The following is an 18,923-nucleotide window of genomic DNA, read 5'->3' on the forward strand; positions in this document are numbered from 1 at the left end:
GAACTCACGATGATCCTCCTACTTTTGCCTCCCAAGTGCTGGGATTAAAGGCGTGTGCCATGATGCCCGGCTCCCCTTTTAAGATTTTTTAAGAGTACATTTTATGCTGGAGAGATGGCTTAGCAGTTTAGGCATTTGCCTGCAAAGCCAAAGGACCCAGTTTTGATTCCCCAGGACTCATGTAAACCAGATGTACAAGGGGGCCCACATATCTGGAGTTCGTTTGCAGTGGCTAGAGGCCCTGAGGCACCCATTCTCTCTCTCTCTCTACCTGCCTATTTCTGTATCTCTCTCTCAAATAAATAAATAAAAATAAATAAGAAAGAGTACATTTTTATATGCTTTATGGATATCTACTTAAACTCAAATGTGTGTCTTGATCTTTCTAGGTCTTCTGATATAAATATGGCATAATGTGAAGTGATATGTGGAAGGTTAATTTTACTACTTCAAAAAACTGGCCAGTTGCACACAGTTATTATAATTGGTAACTTGGGTACCAGTTCTTCCATGGAACAAAGCTAGAAGGAATTCCCTTTGTGATTTCTCCCTTGGGATATCTGGGTGTGGTTTGTTTTCCTCTCTGACTAGGGCAAAGATACACAAGAAAATCTTCTACATGTAAAATTCCTTGTTCTTACAAAACAAGCTTAAGGGGGAAAAAAAGAAAAAGAGATAGAAAAAGAAAAGGAAAAAGAAAGTAGCCTGGTTTAATGTTTGCTTATACTCCTTGCATGTTTTGGATCTAATCCAGGTTAACCACAGGATAGGTATCTGCAGCAGTATATTTAAGCTACTGGCTTATAAGCATTTCAGTGGCTAAAGGTAAATAAAAACATGTACGTGTAAGAGAAACAGCAAGCAGTTACAAAGTATAATATGTTTTCTTTTTAAATCAGTGTAAAAGAAGCAAGAACCTAACATTAGCCACACACTCTTCAGAATCAAACAAAGGCTGTTTAGGTATTTTTCATTTGCTCCTTTTAGGAAGTGAGAAAAACAGCTATATTGACTCTCAAGTTTATTTTCAATTAAAATGTCCTAGAAATCTGGAACTCTCATACAGTGGTGACAATCTTAAAAGTGTTATTGAGAGAAACTTCTGTATGTGGGCTTGCTTCCTGTGGCCACTCAGTTTGTGTGATGTCTTGTAAGGACCCTCAGTGACATGATTCTGCTTGTGTTCATGCTTAGAACAGCAGTCACCGGAGTTTTGTTCTTGATACAAGTAAGAGGGAAAATCTGCACTCACTTAGTTTTTATCTTGAAAACACCCCCTCTCAGTTCCACCATTTTCTCATGTCACACCTGAATAAAAGGGGATTCAGCTTGAGAAATTGGAACCTTTCTGCCATTGTGGTCTTTTTTTCTCCTAATTAAAATTCAGAGTATTAAACACAGTTGAATACATCCATGCATGCATGACACGCTGTCATCACACACCGGAAGTACAGATCAAGAGCACCCGGCGACGACTCATTTCATAACATCATTAAAATTCATCATACCCAGTGTTTCTGAAGGCTTTGTCAAAGCAGATAATAACGTCCTGTCAGAAACGTGCAAACAGGAATTCATATTAAGCTGTCCTTCCTCTTTCCGTGTGGGAACCTAGTTGCAGTCCTAGCATATGGGCTCAGGGCTAAAGCTAAAATGGTTTGCAGGCTCTTAATACTGTAAAATGTTATAAAAAACAGAGTATTAAAAATGCTATGTGGAAAATATTTGAGTAACTAGGTGGGGGTATTCCTGGGAACAGTAATCGTGACTCTAGTGTGTGAAGGTGCAGAGAGCTGTGAGTCACTTCGCGGAGCATTTCACTTGGAATAGGTCAATGCTAAGCACTGCTTTTCCTTAAGAGCCTTAGGTACGTTTCATATATGTTTTCTCAGGAAAGAAAGTTCTCTCTTAAAAAAATTTTTTTCCCCTTTTCTATCCTGCTAAGTGAAGGTGCCTGGAGACAGACTTTCCATGGTGGCTTTCTGAGTATAGCCGCAAGAATGCCTAGCGGAATTTTGACAGCAGGAACCTGCTTCTTCAGACTCGATACTTCTCTTTGCCATGCTCATTGATGATGCATATGTGCTGAAACAAGAAAAGATTGAAAACCATCAGCTCCTCAGCAAAACGCGAGGCACAGAAAACGTGACACAGTAACAAGTGGATGCTGTCGTGTAACTGGCTGTCGTTCGTTCAGTCACGTGTGTGTTTTCACATGTGTACAGAAGCCTAAGGAAGCCGCTCAGATGCTTGACAGGAGACTGGTTTCAGCTCTGAGCCTTGGCCTGTATCTGGCTTCCCAGTCTCCGAAAAGTAGCGACACCAAAGACACAGTATGGTATTCCCTCATGGAAATTGAAGCCGTTTACTGGTAAAATGACAACTACTTCAGTGCAAGGAGTTAAAACAACAACACAACACTACCACCACCACTGCCGCCGTGGGAAATACAATCTGAGCTTTCACTGGACCTTTTGTGAATAGCAATGTGTTAAGATTATTTTTACAGCAAGCAGTAGAAATACAGTCAGGTTAATGTAGGCCAAGTAGTGGGGATATATTGGCAGCATGTGGAAGTAGCTCAAGGAGTTCATGGAAGAGCTGATGAGGGGTGAAGCAGCTGGAATGCAAATGGCACTCCCCAAGACGCCAGCCTGCTGTGTTATGGACGCCCTGCGGGGCTCCAGCAGCTGACATCCCTAAACCCTTGCTCTCTGGAACTTTTGGCTTAAATTTTAAAATTTAATTTTTATTTATTTTTAAGTACATTTTATTTATTTGTTTATTTAAGAGTGAGAAAGAGGAGAGAGAGAGAGAGAGAGAGAGAGATAATGGGTGTGTCAGGGCCTCCAGCCACTGCAAACGAACTCCAGATGCATGCACCACCTTGTGCATCTGGCTTGTGTGGGTCCTGGAGAATCGAACCTGGATCCTTTGGCTTTGCAGGCAAACGCCTTAACTGCTAAGCCATCCCTCCAGCCCCGAGTTTCTAATTTTTAGTACTGAGACATTGGTCATTTTGGGCAAGATTTTTATCTCTAGATAACTCAGGGTTGACCAGAGTCACACAGTTGAGCCACATTGGAGATCTGTTTCTGTGTGTTGAGGCCATGTCCTCAAAGGAGAAATGGTTCTGAAATACATGCCACTGTAAGAAGAACCTATTAAAATCTGGACTAACATGAAATAGCTTATAGAATGTTGGCTGCTTATTAAGATTGGTTGAGGGCTTGAGAAATGGATTAGCAGGTAAGGTGCTTGCCTGCAAAGCCTAAGGACCCAGGTTTGATTCTCCAGGACCCACATAAGCCAGCTGCACAAGGTGGCTCCTACATCTGAGGTTCACTTGCAGTGGCTGGAGGCCCTGCTGCACACTCTATCTCTTCCTTTGTGCCTCCTTCTTTCTCCCCCTCTCTAAAATAAGTAAACAAAATATTTTAAACAATTACAAAAAAGACTGGCTAAGCATATGTGCATGTCTACAGAGAAAAGTCAGTGTGGGGCGATGTCCTGCTTCTTGCTTCCTGTTTTGTCAGTATGACAGACAGAGAAGCATCATGGGGTTCTCCCATCCTAATGCCGGCCTTGATGGTAGTAGGGGAATTAATTGGGAAAAGTGTCCAATATATTCCTGACACAGAAGAGATCTTATTAGTAACAGTCACCATTATCACTATTCCAATCATTATTATTATTATTAATTTATTTATATTTTTGGTTTTTCAAGGTGGGGTCTTACTCTGTCCCAGGCTGATCTGGAATTCATTATGTAGTCTCAGGGTGGCCTCGAACTCACGGCAATTCTCCTACCTCTGCCTCCCAAGTGCTGGGATTAAAGGTGTGTGCCAGTGCGCCCAGCTTTATTCCAATTTTTTTTTTTTTTTTTTTTTTTTGTTTTTTGTTTTTTCGAGGTAGGGTCTCACTCTGGCTCAGGCTGACCTGGAATTCACTATGTAGTCTCAGGGTGGCCTCGAACTTATGGCGATCCTCCTACCTCTGCCTCCCGAGTGCTGGGATTAAAGGCGTGCGCCACCACGCCCGGCTATTCCAATTATTTTGACGTTTTATTTTAATGTTTAATTGATGCCCATGTTAAATTGTTACACAAAGAGGATCAGGGTTTGTATGGAAGACTTACGTTCAGATCTCTGAAGTATTCATTGTAGTCTAAGGCATATCCCACCACAAATACATCTGGAATCTCAAATCCAGCATCTTAGCAGAAACAGAGGAAGAAAGAAAATTTAGTCGAGAACATGTCTATGTACTATTGCCATATGTTGCGGCATTTGAGCTGTGGGCAGAGGTGAGTGAGAAGTGGTTAAGTAATGTGTAGGAAAAGCCCAGAAGGTGCCTGGACCAGAACAACTATTTGGGAAGACAGGCAAACAAGCCAACATCCATGACAAATACCACCCCGCCCTCCCCCCCCCCCCTCCAGCCCAGTGTGTTGCTGAGAAAGGGCTCAGGAGGCCCACGAAAGAGGTCTTCCTCACTACCAGCCCCCTGCAACGACCACGCCCAAGGAAACACCCTGAGCGCATAAAGGGCCATTCAAAGAGACAGCACCACAAAGCGCTGCGGCAAGGGGTGCCACCCAGAGCAGCTGGGACCCCTTCTCCCACGGAATCACTGTACTCAGCTGGTTGAAGGGCTGGGAAGCAAAACCTGGGAGCAAGATGAAAAGAAAAGGGGTTGCTCAGTTGGAGGGAGGAACCCTAAGGGTTATCATGAGCCCACAAAGCAGAGGACACTAATTAGCTTTTTAGTATAATGAAGGGAGAGAGAAAGAGGGGAAGTGGATTTCAGTGCAGCCCAAGGGACTTGGGATCAGCAAAAGAAGATGTCGTGGAAAGGAAGATGATTTTTATCAAGGCGCAGACAATCGCTCTCTCTCCAGAGATCTTCCCACAGAATAAACATGCCTTGGCCCAATGATTTTCAAATGTTCTTCAGTATTTTGGAATCCTTAAGTGTTTATTATAACATAACAGAAGAAAGAAGTGTTTGCTCATGTGTACGAAAGTGTCCTCTGGCTGGGTGTAGTGGTATACACCTTTAATCCAAGCACTGGGGAGGCTGTGGTAGCAGGATTGACTTGAGGTTGTCCGAGGTCAGCCTGGGCTAGAGTGAGAACATGCCTCAAAACAAAACAGAAAAAAAAAAAAAGGTATATTTTGGGACAGCTTGTGGGCTAAGATTCTCATAAGAGCATGGCCAGCTATCTGCATGGTTGCTATGTTCCACCATTCTGATCTCTATGGCCCAGCATATTTTCACATGGAGGATCCAACTGGCTCCTACTTACACAAAGTGTGAGAGGTGAAGGATTAGTTTACTAGGGGCCTGCACTGAATAGGGAGCCTGCTTGAGTGCCCCTAACTGCTGCTCTTTTGAAAAATAAATTAAATATTTATTTATTTGCAAGCAGAGAGAGGAAGGAAGGGAGGGAGGAAGAGAGTGAGAATGGGTGCACCAGGACTTCCTGCCACTGCAAATGAACTACAGATGCATGTGCCACTTTGTGCTTCTGGTTTTATGTGGGCACTGGGGAACTGAACTCAGGCAGGCAGGCTTTGCAAGTAAGCACCTTTAAAGTTAACTGTGGAGCCATCTCCCAAGCCCCTTGTTTTGTCTTAAAATTTTTTTTTTTATTGTGGGGGGTTTCGAGGTAAGGTCTCACTCTAGCCCAGGCTGACCTGGAATTCACTATGTAGTCTCAGGGTGGCCTCGAACTCATGGCCATTCTCCTACCTTTGCTTCCTGAGTGCTTGGATTAAAGGCATGTGCCACTATGCCCAGCTTAATTTTTCTTTCTTTCTTTATTTGAGCAAGAGAAAGAGAGAATTGGCACACCAGAGCCTCCAGCCACTGTAAACAAACTCCAAACGCTTGCGCCACCTTGTGCATTTGGCTTACGTGGGTCCTGGAAAATTGAACTAGGTCCTTTGGCTTTGCATGCAAGTACCTTAACTGCTAAGCCATCTCTCCAGCCCCTGTATGTCTTTTTGAGACAGGGTCTTACTATATAGCCAGCTGGCCTTGAGCTCACGAAAACTCCTATCTCAGCGTGAGTTCTGGGATTACCAGCATGCACCACCATTGGATATGTTTGACATGATATGTTTACAACCTGGTCTACTGAATGTCTAATATAATTTCCTTATGAAACTTATGTTTCACAATCTCACATAACCTCATGACATGCAATTGGATACTCAAGGCCAGTAACCGATGGGAGCATGCTTGGTGTTGGGTCCATCCACCCAGAAGTGCCATGTGTTTGTTCAGTGATCCAGCAGGGGAGGCTGTTTTTAGAATGAAGAGACCCTGGCACATGACCCATCCATACCGTGCCTCTCTGTCTAATATTTGTTCAGCTTGCTGATTGGAATTGGAGCCAAATTCTCCTAGGGGTTTTAGAGCAAATGTAAGAAAAATCTGAAATCTGCCTCATGTCAGGAAAAAAAAAAAATCACCTCTAGTGCTTGAACAATAAACAACTTGGTGCCTTATTGAGCCCTTCTCGCATTGGAGCCAGTTGTATAGCAGGAAGGAGGGAAAGGTCCGCCAGGTGAGCAAGCCCCCAAGAACATGTGTCTGAAGTCAAGGGTGACAATGGTGTCGAGAGAGATCTGCTGGCTCATGCCTTGTGTTTCTGAACTTCTGCTTGAAAGTGACAGGGAGGTACCTCGGACATCCACTTGTGCATGCTGAAATTCAGTCTGGTTAAAAGTCGTATTGTCTGGAAGGTGGTAGGAGAATCCTGCTAAACCTCTGGAGTGGCTCTGCGATTGGTGTGAGCAGCTGCTAGTCAGGGATCTTATGTGTCTGAATCAATCCAGGAGAGCAAGTCGTTCTCTCTCTGAAACTGATCAACTGCATAAAACCTAACAAGAAAAACCATCCTGGGCTGGAGAGGTGGCTCAGCTGCTAAAGGCGCTTGCTTGCAAAGCCTGACAACCTGGGTTGGCTTCCCCAGTGCCCATGTAAAGCCAGATGCACTAAGTGGCACATATGTCTGGACTTTGCAGGGGCAAGAGGTCTTGGCATGTCCATTCTCCCCCCCTCCCCCCCGCTTCTCTTTCTCTCTCTAGTCAATAAAAATATTTTAAAGAAAAATTTTCAATAAACCTGGGTATGGTGGAACCTTTCTGCAACCCCAGCACTTAGGAAGCTAAGGCAGGAGGGTTCGAGGCCAGCCTGGGCCACACAGCTGAGTTCTGCACCAGTCTTGGCAAAACAGTGAGATTATTCACAAAACAAAACAAAAACAAAACAAAACAAAACAAATCCAATATACAGTTCCTTAATCTTTTTCTTTTCTTTTCTTTTTTTTTTTTTTTTTTTTTTTTTTTGAGGTAGGGTTTCACTCCATCCCAGGCTGACCTGAAATTCACTACGTGGCCTTGAACTCACAGTGATCCTCTTACCTCTGCCTTCCAAGTGCTGGGATTAAAGGGGAGTGCCACCCACAGGCAGCTGCTTCCTCAGTGTTCTAGCCTCCTTCAGAAGTAATGAATTAGTGGGATCATCAGTCTCACATGGAATGTCATCAAGTGGGAAACTAATAATTCTTCTGCCCAAAGCCCAATACCAGAAAAACTACCCACAACACTCACAGTCAGGTCTAAAGCCGTCACTCCTGGTGGTTCTCTTCACCAACAAACTGCCATTAAAAAGAAATTGCTTTAGTCATTCCAATAAAGTGTGAATTGCAAAGAGAATTCCACAACGCTCACTACCTAGATTCCCCACCTGCCTATGGAGCCTTCTGTTAGTTCCTGCTCTTGCTACTGTGGCCTTGTCTCAACGGTTCTGGATAAAAGGCAGAGATGAGCAAGGGCCAGTTCTCACCCAGCTACTCAAGGAGGCATGTGAAGAGGGGCTGTCAACAGGCACAGGGGTCCTCCCCTCTTGCTCCTCAGGCTAGCCACCAGATGGGCTATTTGCCAATGTGGTCAAACCAAAGCAGGCACAGGGGCAGTGGTTTGGGGCAGTGTCCGGTGTGAGGGCTTGTCTGGAAGGACAGAGAGCGTGGTGCTGTGATGTCACTCACCTGGCCACCTTCACCATGTTGGGCTTGTATTTCTCTATACTGCCGAGCAGGGCCGTCATGGTCCTCCCAGTTCCAACAACGTCCTTCCCAAAAAAGCAGGCAAGCTTAACTCAATGTATTTGCCCGTCATCACAAACTTTTCACCCAGAGAGATATTCTTTATTAATCATGCATGTTAAATGCAAATGCTAACCCCAAAGTAGGAATCCGAGTAGGTTATTTCTTTTCTGGGAGCTGAGATGGGAAATTAGGGAGTATTTTCTTCGTCACTCTGAAGCGGCAGTGAAGGATCTCACTGGGGCCCTGGAGAGCCTGTGGGGCTCCTCCTTGCTGAGTACAGCGGGACTCGTCAGCGCACATCCAGGGACTAAATTTGGCCCTGAGGTTATGTTACACAATACAAAAGGCGCATGAATTTTCATGGGCAGGAGATGTGCATCTGCATACGCTGAATGGATCAACACCTCCCTGGCCTCCCACTCTATAGGGGATGCCGTGGCTGGGAAGAGAGATGTGTCTGGCAGCAGCTGGTGAGGGCCCTGAGTGCGGAGGCCTCTGGGCCGCAGGGAGCCCAGGATCTCTTCTGCAGATGAGCTGTGTTGCCCTGATACTGCAGAAGGGGCTGCTGTGACCCAAGGTCCCTGGGACAGAACTCAGCTGTCAGGAGCTGATTACCAGCATGACAGGTCTGTGTCTAGCCAGGGTTGGGCAGTTCCTGGAAGCTCTACTTTACAGGCTCTGTGGACCCAGAACAGGGCACACCTGAGGCCACACAGGCCACTGCAGGAAAAAAAAAAAAAAAAAAGTAAAGCCCAAGAACAAAAAGTTCTCTGAATTCTTGCCAGCGGGTAAGACAGGCTGCTGCAGAGGGGGGAGCACGGCCGCTGGCTGTACATGCCCACTGGGGTCAGAGGATGGCCTTTTTCTCCTGTTTTTCCTCCCACTTTGGTTGGTTGTTTGTGTTCATGGTAGGGCTTCACTCAAGCCCAGGCTGACCTGGAACTCACTCCGTAGTCCCAGGCTGGCATTGAACTCACAGCGATCCTCCTCCTACCTCTGCCTCGTGAGTGTTGGAATTAAAAGTGTGTGCCACCATGCCAGCTTTTGTTAAACACAAAAATAATTTTTAAAAAATCATAACGTTCTCTTAGATTGTCATTTTTAGTTGAATTATGATTTTAATGCTGAAAGAACATGAGAACTGATGGCAAGCATTAAAGGGCATAAGGTACGGAGAGTTTTAATTTGATGTTTCCATTAAATAAATGTAATGGGGACTGAAGAGATGGCTTAGCAGTTAAGCGCTTGCCTATGCAGCCTAAGGACCCCAGTTCAAGGATCGACTCCCCAGGACCCATGTTAGCCAGATGCACAAGGGGGCCCATGTGTCTGGAGTTCGATTTGCAGTGGCTGGAGGCCCTGGCGCACCCATTCTCTCTCTATCTGCCCCTCTCTCTCTCTCTCTGTCATTCTCAAATAAACAAATAATTAAAAATTAAAAATAATTAAATAATTTTAATTAAATAATTAAAAATAAATAATTAAAAAATAAATGTAACGGTGGATTACTGGTTCTGAGCACCACGACCTGATTCATAAGTGGGTGTAAGAACAAACTTAGGCAGATGTGAAACTGGATATAAAACAAGACAGTCATTGCAAGCATTGATTCTAAATTATTTGAAGCGAGTGATTACAGCTGGTTCCTAATCAGTGAGTCTGAAAAGCCATGTACACAGTGGGACTCAACAATTGATAAGTTGGATAAACAAATTCAGTGTTATAAAATTTACCAGCAGTTTTTTTTCAACTTTCAAATTTAGAAAAGAAAAGCCAGCTTACCTCAACAATAAGAACATTCTGAAAAACAAAACACAAAGCCATATTTTAGAACATGATGAAACTCGGGCTCACAAGATAAATGCACGTTTTGCTTATGGGTAGAATTCCACAATGTGCTTAGCTGGCCCACCCCCATCTAATTCAAGCAATCAGAGCTAATCTAAGTAGTTCAGGTTCATTTTGACCATCCCCCAGGAATCACTTGGTGTTGCATTTTAGCGTCTATATTCAGGTTAGTAGCAGACTTGCATTAGACTCTGTCACCTGTCTAAAAAGGTATAAAGTCATTGCATCTGAATAACTCCAGCACATGTCCCCTCCCAGCATTTCTGGGATGCCATCTGTATGCAGAGCTCAACAGGAGACTGTATGACTGGTAGGGGCATCACTCTGCAGATGGACCACTTATCTACCTATATGGGCCCTATTCCCATGAGCCATTCCAATCCCTGGAGACTCAGCATCTACACTTGGATTTCTGACCCTGAGAAAAGGTTGGCCTAGAGGAAGAGCTGCAAGGGAAAGGCCTGACTTGTTCTTTTATTGACATGGTCAGATCACTTGCTATTTGCAAGATATTCTACTTTCCCTTTAAGAACACTGATTATGTTCATTTTAACTTCTTGCTTCATAGAGTCCTTCCTCATTAGATTCTAAATGCCATGCACTGGGACTAATATCTGTCTTGTTCACACTGCCTTCTCAGACCCTATCATAATGCTTGAACCTAGATGCTCAATAATCGTTTGTTGAAAGCATAATAGATGATTAAGCTTATTAGTGAATTAAAGTCAACCAATTAACTGGATTAGTTGTAACATGCCGATGCTGTCCCACCAAATTATGACTATGTAGTTCCAATAACAAACTGTTAAGAATTTCCTTTTTTAAGAAATTATTTTAGCCAGGCATGGTAGTGCACACCTTTTATCCCAGCACTTGGAAGGCAGAGGTAGGAGGATCCCTGTGAGTTCATGAGACTAGTTCCAGGTCAGCCTGGGCTAGAGTGAAACCTCACCTTGAAAAACTGATATATATATATGTAATTTATTTGAGAGAGAGACAGAGGGAGACAGAGGGAGAAAGATGCAGATACAGAGACAGAGAAAATGGGTGCACCAGGGTCTTTAGCTACTGTAAATGAATTTCAGGCGCATGTGCCACCCTGTGCATCTGGCTTATGTGGGTTCTGGGGAACTGAGTCTGAGTCCTTTGGCTTTGTAGGCCAATACTTTAACCGCTATGTCATCTCTCCAGCCTGAATATTTTCTGAAAGCAACAGGTTCTTTTTTGGGAGGTAATTTAGCTTATCTTTCATTTATCTCTCTGACATATCACATTTTAAATATTGGATAAAATCTTATGCAATTTCATTTTTAAAATTTATTTATTTATTTATGTTTTGGTTTTTTGAGGTAGGGTCTCAATCTAGCCGAGACTGACCTGAAATTCACTAGTCTCAGGGTGGCCTTGAACTCATGGCAATCCTCTTACCTCTGCCTCCCTTGTGCTGGGATTAAAGGCATGCGCCACCGTGCCTGACTTTAAATTTCATTTTTATTTTTAATATATATGTATGCATATATATATATATATATATATATATATATATATATATATATATATATATGTTTCTTTATTTGACAGAGAGGGAGAGAGAGAAAGAGAATGGACACAACACCAGGGCATTCAGTCTTTGCAAATGAACTCCAGAAACACATGCCACCTTCTTTTGCATCTGGTTTATGTGGGTCCTGGAGAATCGAACCTGGGTCCTTTGGCTTTGCAGGCAGGCAGGCAGGCAGGCAGGTACCTTAACTGCTAAGCCATCTCTCCAGATCCCACAGTCAATTTCTTATTTATAGCTGATATAAAAGAGATTTAATTAATAAAAATGTTAACCATTCACCCAGCTAGCCAACAGTCTGGCTCAATCTGCATTTCCATAAGCCAACCAGGTAGAAACCCCTTTCTGTGTTTTTCTCTCAGAATGGTATTTTATTACAGTCACTAAAATATTACTTTTATCATTAGGGTATAAAATTATATTGTCCACATTTGAATTCATTGTATACTGTCATGTTCAGTGATCATGTCATCATTTCCTCTAAGAATGGCAGTGACAGAAGTCCTCTTAGCACTTTGAACATTATTTGCTGTGTCCTTAACCATCAGTCCATAGTGCTTACTTTGGGCTATGTATTTCTAGTTTGACTGAGGCTTACCAACTGTGCTGGTTTATATTTATTGGCAACTTGACAGGGCCTAGAATAACAGCAAAGAGTCTCTGGGTATGTCTGTGAGGAAGGGTATTAATTAGGTCAGCTGAGGTGGGAAGTCCCACCTTAATGCGGACAGTACCACTCCATGCTCTGGGGTCCTGGGCTGAGTACCAGCATTCATCACTCTCTGCTTTCTCGTTAAGGACTGGATGTGACCAGCTGTATAAAGCTCATCACACCATGTCTTCCCACCATGATGGACTGCAACCTTGAACTGTGAGCCAAAATAAACCTTTCTTCCCTTAAGTTGCTTCTGGTCAGGTGTCTGGTCACAGTAATGAGACAGTAACCAATATACCAACCAAGTCTATTTTAATCAGTCAGGATATTTGGAGCATGTTGTGCTTAGCTGAGTTTCTGAGTCCACATTATTTTTTTGGATCAATTTTATAAAGAAAGGTAGTCTGCATTCTTCTCTAATTAAGTACAGAACACTGAGTAATTTCTTTTATGCTTTAGAACTTTGCAAGCAGAAGCATCATCTGTGAAAAGATCAGCAGTGAATGACTCTGAGAAGGAACAGGGAGAGGAAGGTGAGGGAGGGGACTTGGAACTGCACGGATCCCGAGCCGGACTGTCAGAATCACTACAACACGCTTTAAGCTTGAAAGGTCTTCAAGAAAATCATGCCATCTCTTCACCTCTCCTTCCCTAAGTTTTGTTTCCAAAAGACAGGTAGTCACTTTAAACTTTTTTTAAATGTGCGTGTAGTAGGCATGTATGTGCATATATATGTTAGCAGGTGTGTACACATGGACACGCATGTATATATGTGTGCAAGTGTGCAGACACATATGAGTATGTGGGTATGAAGGCCATAGGACAACCTTGGGTGTTATTCCTCAAGAATTCCATCCACCTCTTTTTTTTTTTTAAGTGTAGGGTCTCACTGTAGCCCAGGATGATCTAAAATTCACTATGTAGTCTCAGAGTGGCCTCAAACTCACAGTGATCCTCTTACTTCTGCCTCCTGAATGCTGAGATTAAAGTTGTGTGCCACCACACCTGGCTGTACTTCTGTATTTGTAATAGATGCATGCATTTTACATTCCTAATTAAAATTACATTACTAATTTAAAAAATGTTTTTGTAGTACTGGGAATTGAATACAGGGCCTCAGGAATACTAGATAAATGCTATATCCTCAGGGTAATGTGCTTTTTATACTTATTTTATTTTATTTATTTATTTATTTATTGTTTTAGTTTTTCAAGGTAGGGTTTCCTCTAGCCCAGGCTGACCTGGAATTCACTACATAGTCTCAGGGTAGCCTCGAACTCATGGCAATCCACCTACCTCTGCTTCCTGAGTGCTGGGATTAAAGGTGTGCACCACTGTGCCCGGCTTTTATGTTTACTTAAAAAAAAAATATTTTAGTCACTTACTTGAGAGAGAGTCAGACAAGAGAGAATGGGCACACCAGGGCTCCTAGCCACTGCAAACAAACTCCAGACACATGCTCCACCATGTGCATCTGGTTTACATGGGTAATCGAACATGAAGCCTTAGGTTTTGCAGATAAGTGCCTTCACCGCCAAGCCATCTCTTCAATCCTATTTTTAATTTTCTATTTATTTAATTAATTTATTTTAATGTGTGTAGGGGGAGGTAGAGGAAGAGAATATGGATGGGCATACCAGGGCTTCTTGCCATTGCAAATGAACTCCAGATGCATGCACCACTTTTTGTGACTGCCTTATGTAGGTACTGGGGACTCAAATTCAAACTGTTAGGCTTTGCAAGCAAGTGCCTTTAATTTCTGAGCTATCTCTCCACCCTAATGCCATGTCTTACATAGCTGTTTTATTTTGTATATATGATCTTTAAAATTTCTAAACATTTTCAATTGAAAACAGTAAAATTGTCTTCCCTTTCTCCATTTGTCCCTTCTTTCCTTATTTATTTATGTTTGTTGGTTTCAGGGGTGAAACCCCAAACCTGAACTCTATTACTGTGTTTTTTGAGGTAGGGTTTGCTCTAGCCCAGGGTCACCTGGAATTTACTATGTGGTCTTAGGGTGGCCTTGAACTCAAGGCAATCTTCCTACCTCTGCCATCCAAGTGCTGGGATTAAAGGCATGTGCCACCATGCCCGGCAAGATTTTTTCAACTTTTCATGTGTATTTAAATACTTAAATAATTTAAAGTGTTTATGTACTTTAAAATAGATTAAGCTTATCATGACATTTTCTATTATGTATAGCCAAAATATTACATAAACAAAAATATATCCTTAATATCACATAAAGCCATATTCCATATTCAAATATTCTCCAGTTGTCCTTAAAATGGTCTTTGTAGCTTTTTAAAATTTTTTTTTTAATCTAAGACCACACATTGGATTTTATTTTGGCTTGAATGTGTTCTCTACAGGGTTGTAAGGTGGGGCCCAGTGAAAGGTGATTCAGTCATGACTGTTCTGCCCTCAAGAATGGATTACTGTCATTACTTCAGGGCTGGCTTAGTTGCGGTAAAATGGATTGTTACAAAAGCAAAGTAGGACCCTGTTTGCATTCTCACTCACCTCTCCTGTCTTTCCACCTTCCAAGGGATGATGCAATGCCAAGGCTCTAGCAGAGAAGAGGGAACTGTCCCAACTTGGGAAGCACTTCTTGGACCAGTGACTAAGGAGACTAATGTCTGTGTGGGTTTACGTATCAAGATTAGACCCAAGAGCCCATCCTTACACGAGTGGCACATAACCCAGAGACCGACAGGTAGTAAGTAGGAGGTGATCAAGAAAGGCCTGGAGGTGTAGGCGCACTGGTGACCCCAGTACTCGACAGGTCGGAGCAGGGGGATTATGAGTTCTAGGTCAGCTAGGATACATAGCAAGGTTCTATCTCTCTCCAAAGAAAACACAAGAAGAGAAGAGAAGGAAGGAAGGGGAAAAGCCTGTGGCATGAACAGTTTTGACATCATTTCTTTCATTTTCTGTAGCTCATCCTGCTTACAACACATCACGCCCATCTTTCCCAGATAATCTGCAATTCCTCTCTAGCCAACCCTTCATTGCTCTCTACTGTGTCTAGTTTTGCTCAAAGCAGTCTTCTGAAATTCCCATTTTCGGAGTGGGCAACCTTGGAAAATGTTTTCCAGAACACACTGTGCCTCCAAACACTTCCCATCTGATAACTCTGATCACTGAATCTGAGATGTGTGCCAGTTACTGACTTAGTCATCTCATCACACCTCGCTCACTTCCTCCCAGAAAGCCAGTAAAATCTGCGGGGGCTGCAGGAGAACGCTGTGCGAAGACTCTGCAGGGTGTTCTCGACTCTGGCATGGTTCAGATCAGAGAACACTGCAGTGAGTTCCCAAAAGAACAAGACAGCCAGAAAGAAGGAAACAGACCAATGCAAATAACTCTCTGACTTTTAAAATCTGTGGAAACACAAAATGATTTAGACCCTCTACTGTCTAATCAGCAGTAACAATTTTGGGCTGTGGCCCCTCAATGGGCGTGGTGAGGCTAGGCCTGATGGTGGCTGCTGACCATGGAGCAGGAGCGTGGATATACCCCACAGAGAAAGGAATGTCCTTCAGTGTTTCATTTCATATGATAACTCATAAGCTTGCCAGAGTCATCAGTCAGTGGGCACTTCCACTATTGTTCTTAGCCTAGTCAGATGCAATAAAAAAAGGAATGATTTAAACACTTAAGGCAGCCAAGGGGGGAAGTTTGGCAAGTCTAATGCTCCATTCTGGCATTTGATTAGAAGCTTGTTTGGGGGTGGGGAGCATGTCTCCTGAAATCTTGCACCAAACCTGCACAGCTGTGTTTCCTCATTGCCAGATACGGGCTTCTTTCCATGCATTTGGTTTTCTTCCACCCTTTCAGAGATTTCTCCAGAACATGAACAAAATCTTCCTGCTTTAATGGATGCACACATTTTATGAAGTGCCAGGATGAAATCAACTTTGAAGAAAAAAACCAGCTCCAGAGTGTGTTGTGCAGACAGCCTAAGCACGCTGAGGAAACACTGTTAACATTGTGAGCCCAAGAGGCCATTTAGCTGGACGGTGGAGGACTCCCTTTCTTCAACAGCAGTGACCTAGTTAGAGCCATGACTCAGCCAGCCGCCCCTGAAAGTGAAAGAAGAAAGGAGAGGGAAGGAGAAAGAGAGAAAAAGAGAGAGAGAGGGTCCTTTTTCTTAATCTTTTTTCGTTTTCTTTTGTTTCATTTTTTGTTTGCTTTTCCGAGTAGTCTCACTCTAGCTCAGGCTGACCTGGAATTCACTCTGTAACTGCAGAACCACCATGTCTTTAGAAGTTATCCCCCACAGCCAGGGGGCTGGGCAGGTGAGCTCCTTGCACACGTTCCTCCAGGGCTTCCATAAGCAAATGTTACCAAAACCCTTCGCATCCTCCCCTTCATGTCTGGCTCAGCAATTCCCTTTCCCACCCCAACTTTGCACACTCAGGCTCTCATGCTCACTTTGCACAAGCAGTCTCTCATGCTCACTTTGCACAAGCAGGCTGTCATGCTCACTTTGCACAAGCAGGCTGTCATGCTCACTTTGCACACGCAGGCTCTCACACTCACTTTGCACAGGCAGGCTGTCATGCTCACTTTGCACAAGCAGGCTGTCATGATCACTTTGCACATGCAGGCTCTCACACTCACTTTGCACAAGCAGTCTCTCATGCTCACTTTGCACACTCAGGCTGTCATGCTCACTTTGCACACGCAGGCTCTCATGCTCACTCTGCCAACACCTAACTCCTAACGGCCTCCCCTTCCTTCTTACAGCTCCTACTAGGTTCACAGTTCTGGAACAGGGCTCCATCATGTCAGCTCTGCCCAGACACTCTACGGCTCCCCGTTGCTTCTTTGAGCAATATAGTACAGAAACAACCCAATGTACTTTCCTTGTTTTTGACTAGTTTCCTTTTGTGACATAGGTTCAATCCTATCCATTTTTCCTACTTCTTTCTTCTCCCAGTTCACCCTGCTTTCCCTCCTCCTCCGTTATACCCTCACCAGCCTTTAAGATTATGACAGTTCCAAGAATTTTCTCTTGTTTTTTTTTTGGTTTTTCGAGGTAGGGTCTCACTCTGGTCCAGGCTGACCTGGAATTAACTCTGTCATCTCAGGGTGGCCTTGAACTCATGGCAATCCTCCTACCTCTGCCTCCCGAGTGCTGGGATTAAAGGCGTGCGCCACCACGCCTGGCTCTTATTTGTATTTTTTAAAGCCCAAACAAAGGAGACTTAGGAAGCTCTTCCCTCTCTTCCCTGGGTGCTGTGCTTTGAAAGGGAGAAGGCATGGGCAAGTCCATGGCAGAGTGGTAACATGATAAATTAACTTCAGTGAAAATTTATTGATTGACATAAAGTGTGTGGTGAGTGTATCAGAAGGGAGAGTTAGAGGATGACTTACATCAACCCTGCCAACCATGTGGACATTTATTACACTTTAAGATTTTCTTCTGCAACTATGAAAGGAAGCTGAGTGCCTTGTCCTTTCAAGCTTGTTCCTATTGGTGTATGTTCCACATGATTGGAAGGGATCTGGAGCTTCTGAAATTTCTGTTTCTCAAACTCTCCCTGGACAGATAGGGCTGAAGAACAGGTACATGCACGCCTGCTGGGGTTTGGATGTAAAATACCACCCTCCCAAAGGCTCAGGCGTCCTGAGAGGCGATCAGCTCACGAGGGTGCTAACTTTACAAGTGGGATATCAGGAGGTAGCACCTGGTTGGCTTTTGGAGTATGTGCCCCCTCTATTCTTACTGGCTGCCGTGAGGTGAGCACACCCTTCCTCTTTCACACCCACCATGACTTTACCTCATCAAAAGCCTGGAGACCCTGGAGCTGATGGGCCATGGACTGAAACCTCTGAAACTGTGAGGTAAAATAAATCCTCTCTTAAGTTGTCTTCCTAGGTATTTTGTCATAGCAGTGCAAAGTTTGATTAACATCATCCTGTTATCTGGGGAAGGACAAGGACATTCTAAAAGTAAAGTGAAAAAACTGCTCACTTTTAAAATTTTTAGTTTTTTACTTGAGAGAAAGAGAGAGAGAGAGAGAGAGAGAACGAGCCAGATAGAGAGATTGGATGCGCTAGGGCCTTCAGCCACTGCAAACTCCAGACACATGTATTACCTTGTGCACCTGGTTTACGTGGGTCCTGGGGAATCAATCCTGAGTCCTTTGGCTTTGCAGGCAAGCGCCTTAACTGCTAAGCTATCTCTCCAGCCCTCATATTTTTTTTTTTTTTATGGTGCTGGGTATGAAATCTAGAGCCTTGTACATGCCAGGCAAGCACTCAATCACTCAGCTATGCAGTGGCCCTTTTAAGCTCCTCCTTTCACCCTTAACTATGTGGGATCCACTTCCCCAATCTCCTTCTTTGAGCTTCTTACAAGTCTAAAGACCTTGTGCTCCCCTCAGTCTCCACTCCCTCTCTCAACACTTTCTCCTGCAACCCTACACTCAATCAGCTGGCTGATGTGTGCTTTCTACTCCTACACTCATTAACTTTTGCCATCCTCCAAAGTATTCTCTGAGGCAGCCAAAGAATTCTTCTTGAAACACAGACTGGAGCACATCACTTGCCACTAGAAGCCTTGACAATCTGGCTTAAATTTAACATTTCTCTCTACCACATCCTGTCTCAAAATTAAACTAAAACTTCTTTGTGATTTTTTTTAAAAAAAATATTTATTTATTTAGTTGCAAGCATATAGAGATAGATGGGAGAGAGACAGACAGAATGGGCGCACCAGGGCCTCCAGC

General features: G+C 43.6%; 1 protein-coding gene across 1 annotated transcript in view; it reads right to left on the reverse strand.

Annotated features, from left to right (window-relative positions):
* Positions 1-1,008: 1,008 nt before the first annotated feature.
* Positions 1,009-18,923, reverse strand: part of Prtfdc1 (phosphoribosyl transferase domain containing 1) — a 105,175-nt gene continuing 87,260 nt past the window's right edge. The window contains exons 5-9 of the mRNA XM_045151166.1: positions 9,902-9,919; positions 8,060-8,142; positions 7,623-7,669; positions 4,139-4,215; positions 1,009-2,085 (exon numbers count right to left, since the gene is read on the reverse strand). Of these exons, the coding sequence (XP_045007101.1) occupies positions 2,038-2,085; positions 4,139-4,215; positions 7,623-7,669; positions 8,060-8,142; positions 9,902-9,919 (273 nt within the window). The 3' untranslated portion in view covers positions 1,009-2,037. The remainder of the gene's footprint in view (positions 2,086-4,138; positions 4,216-7,622; positions 7,670-8,059; positions 8,143-9,901; positions 9,920-18,923) is intronic.

This window comes from Jaculus jaculus, chromosome 5, assembly GCF_020740685.1.
Source record: "Jaculus jaculus isolate mJacJac1 chromosome 5, mJacJac1.mat.Y.cur, whole genome shotgun sequence".
Classification (NCBI taxonomy): Eukaryota; Metazoa; Chordata; class Mammalia; order Rodentia; family Dipodidae; genus Jaculus; species Jaculus jaculus.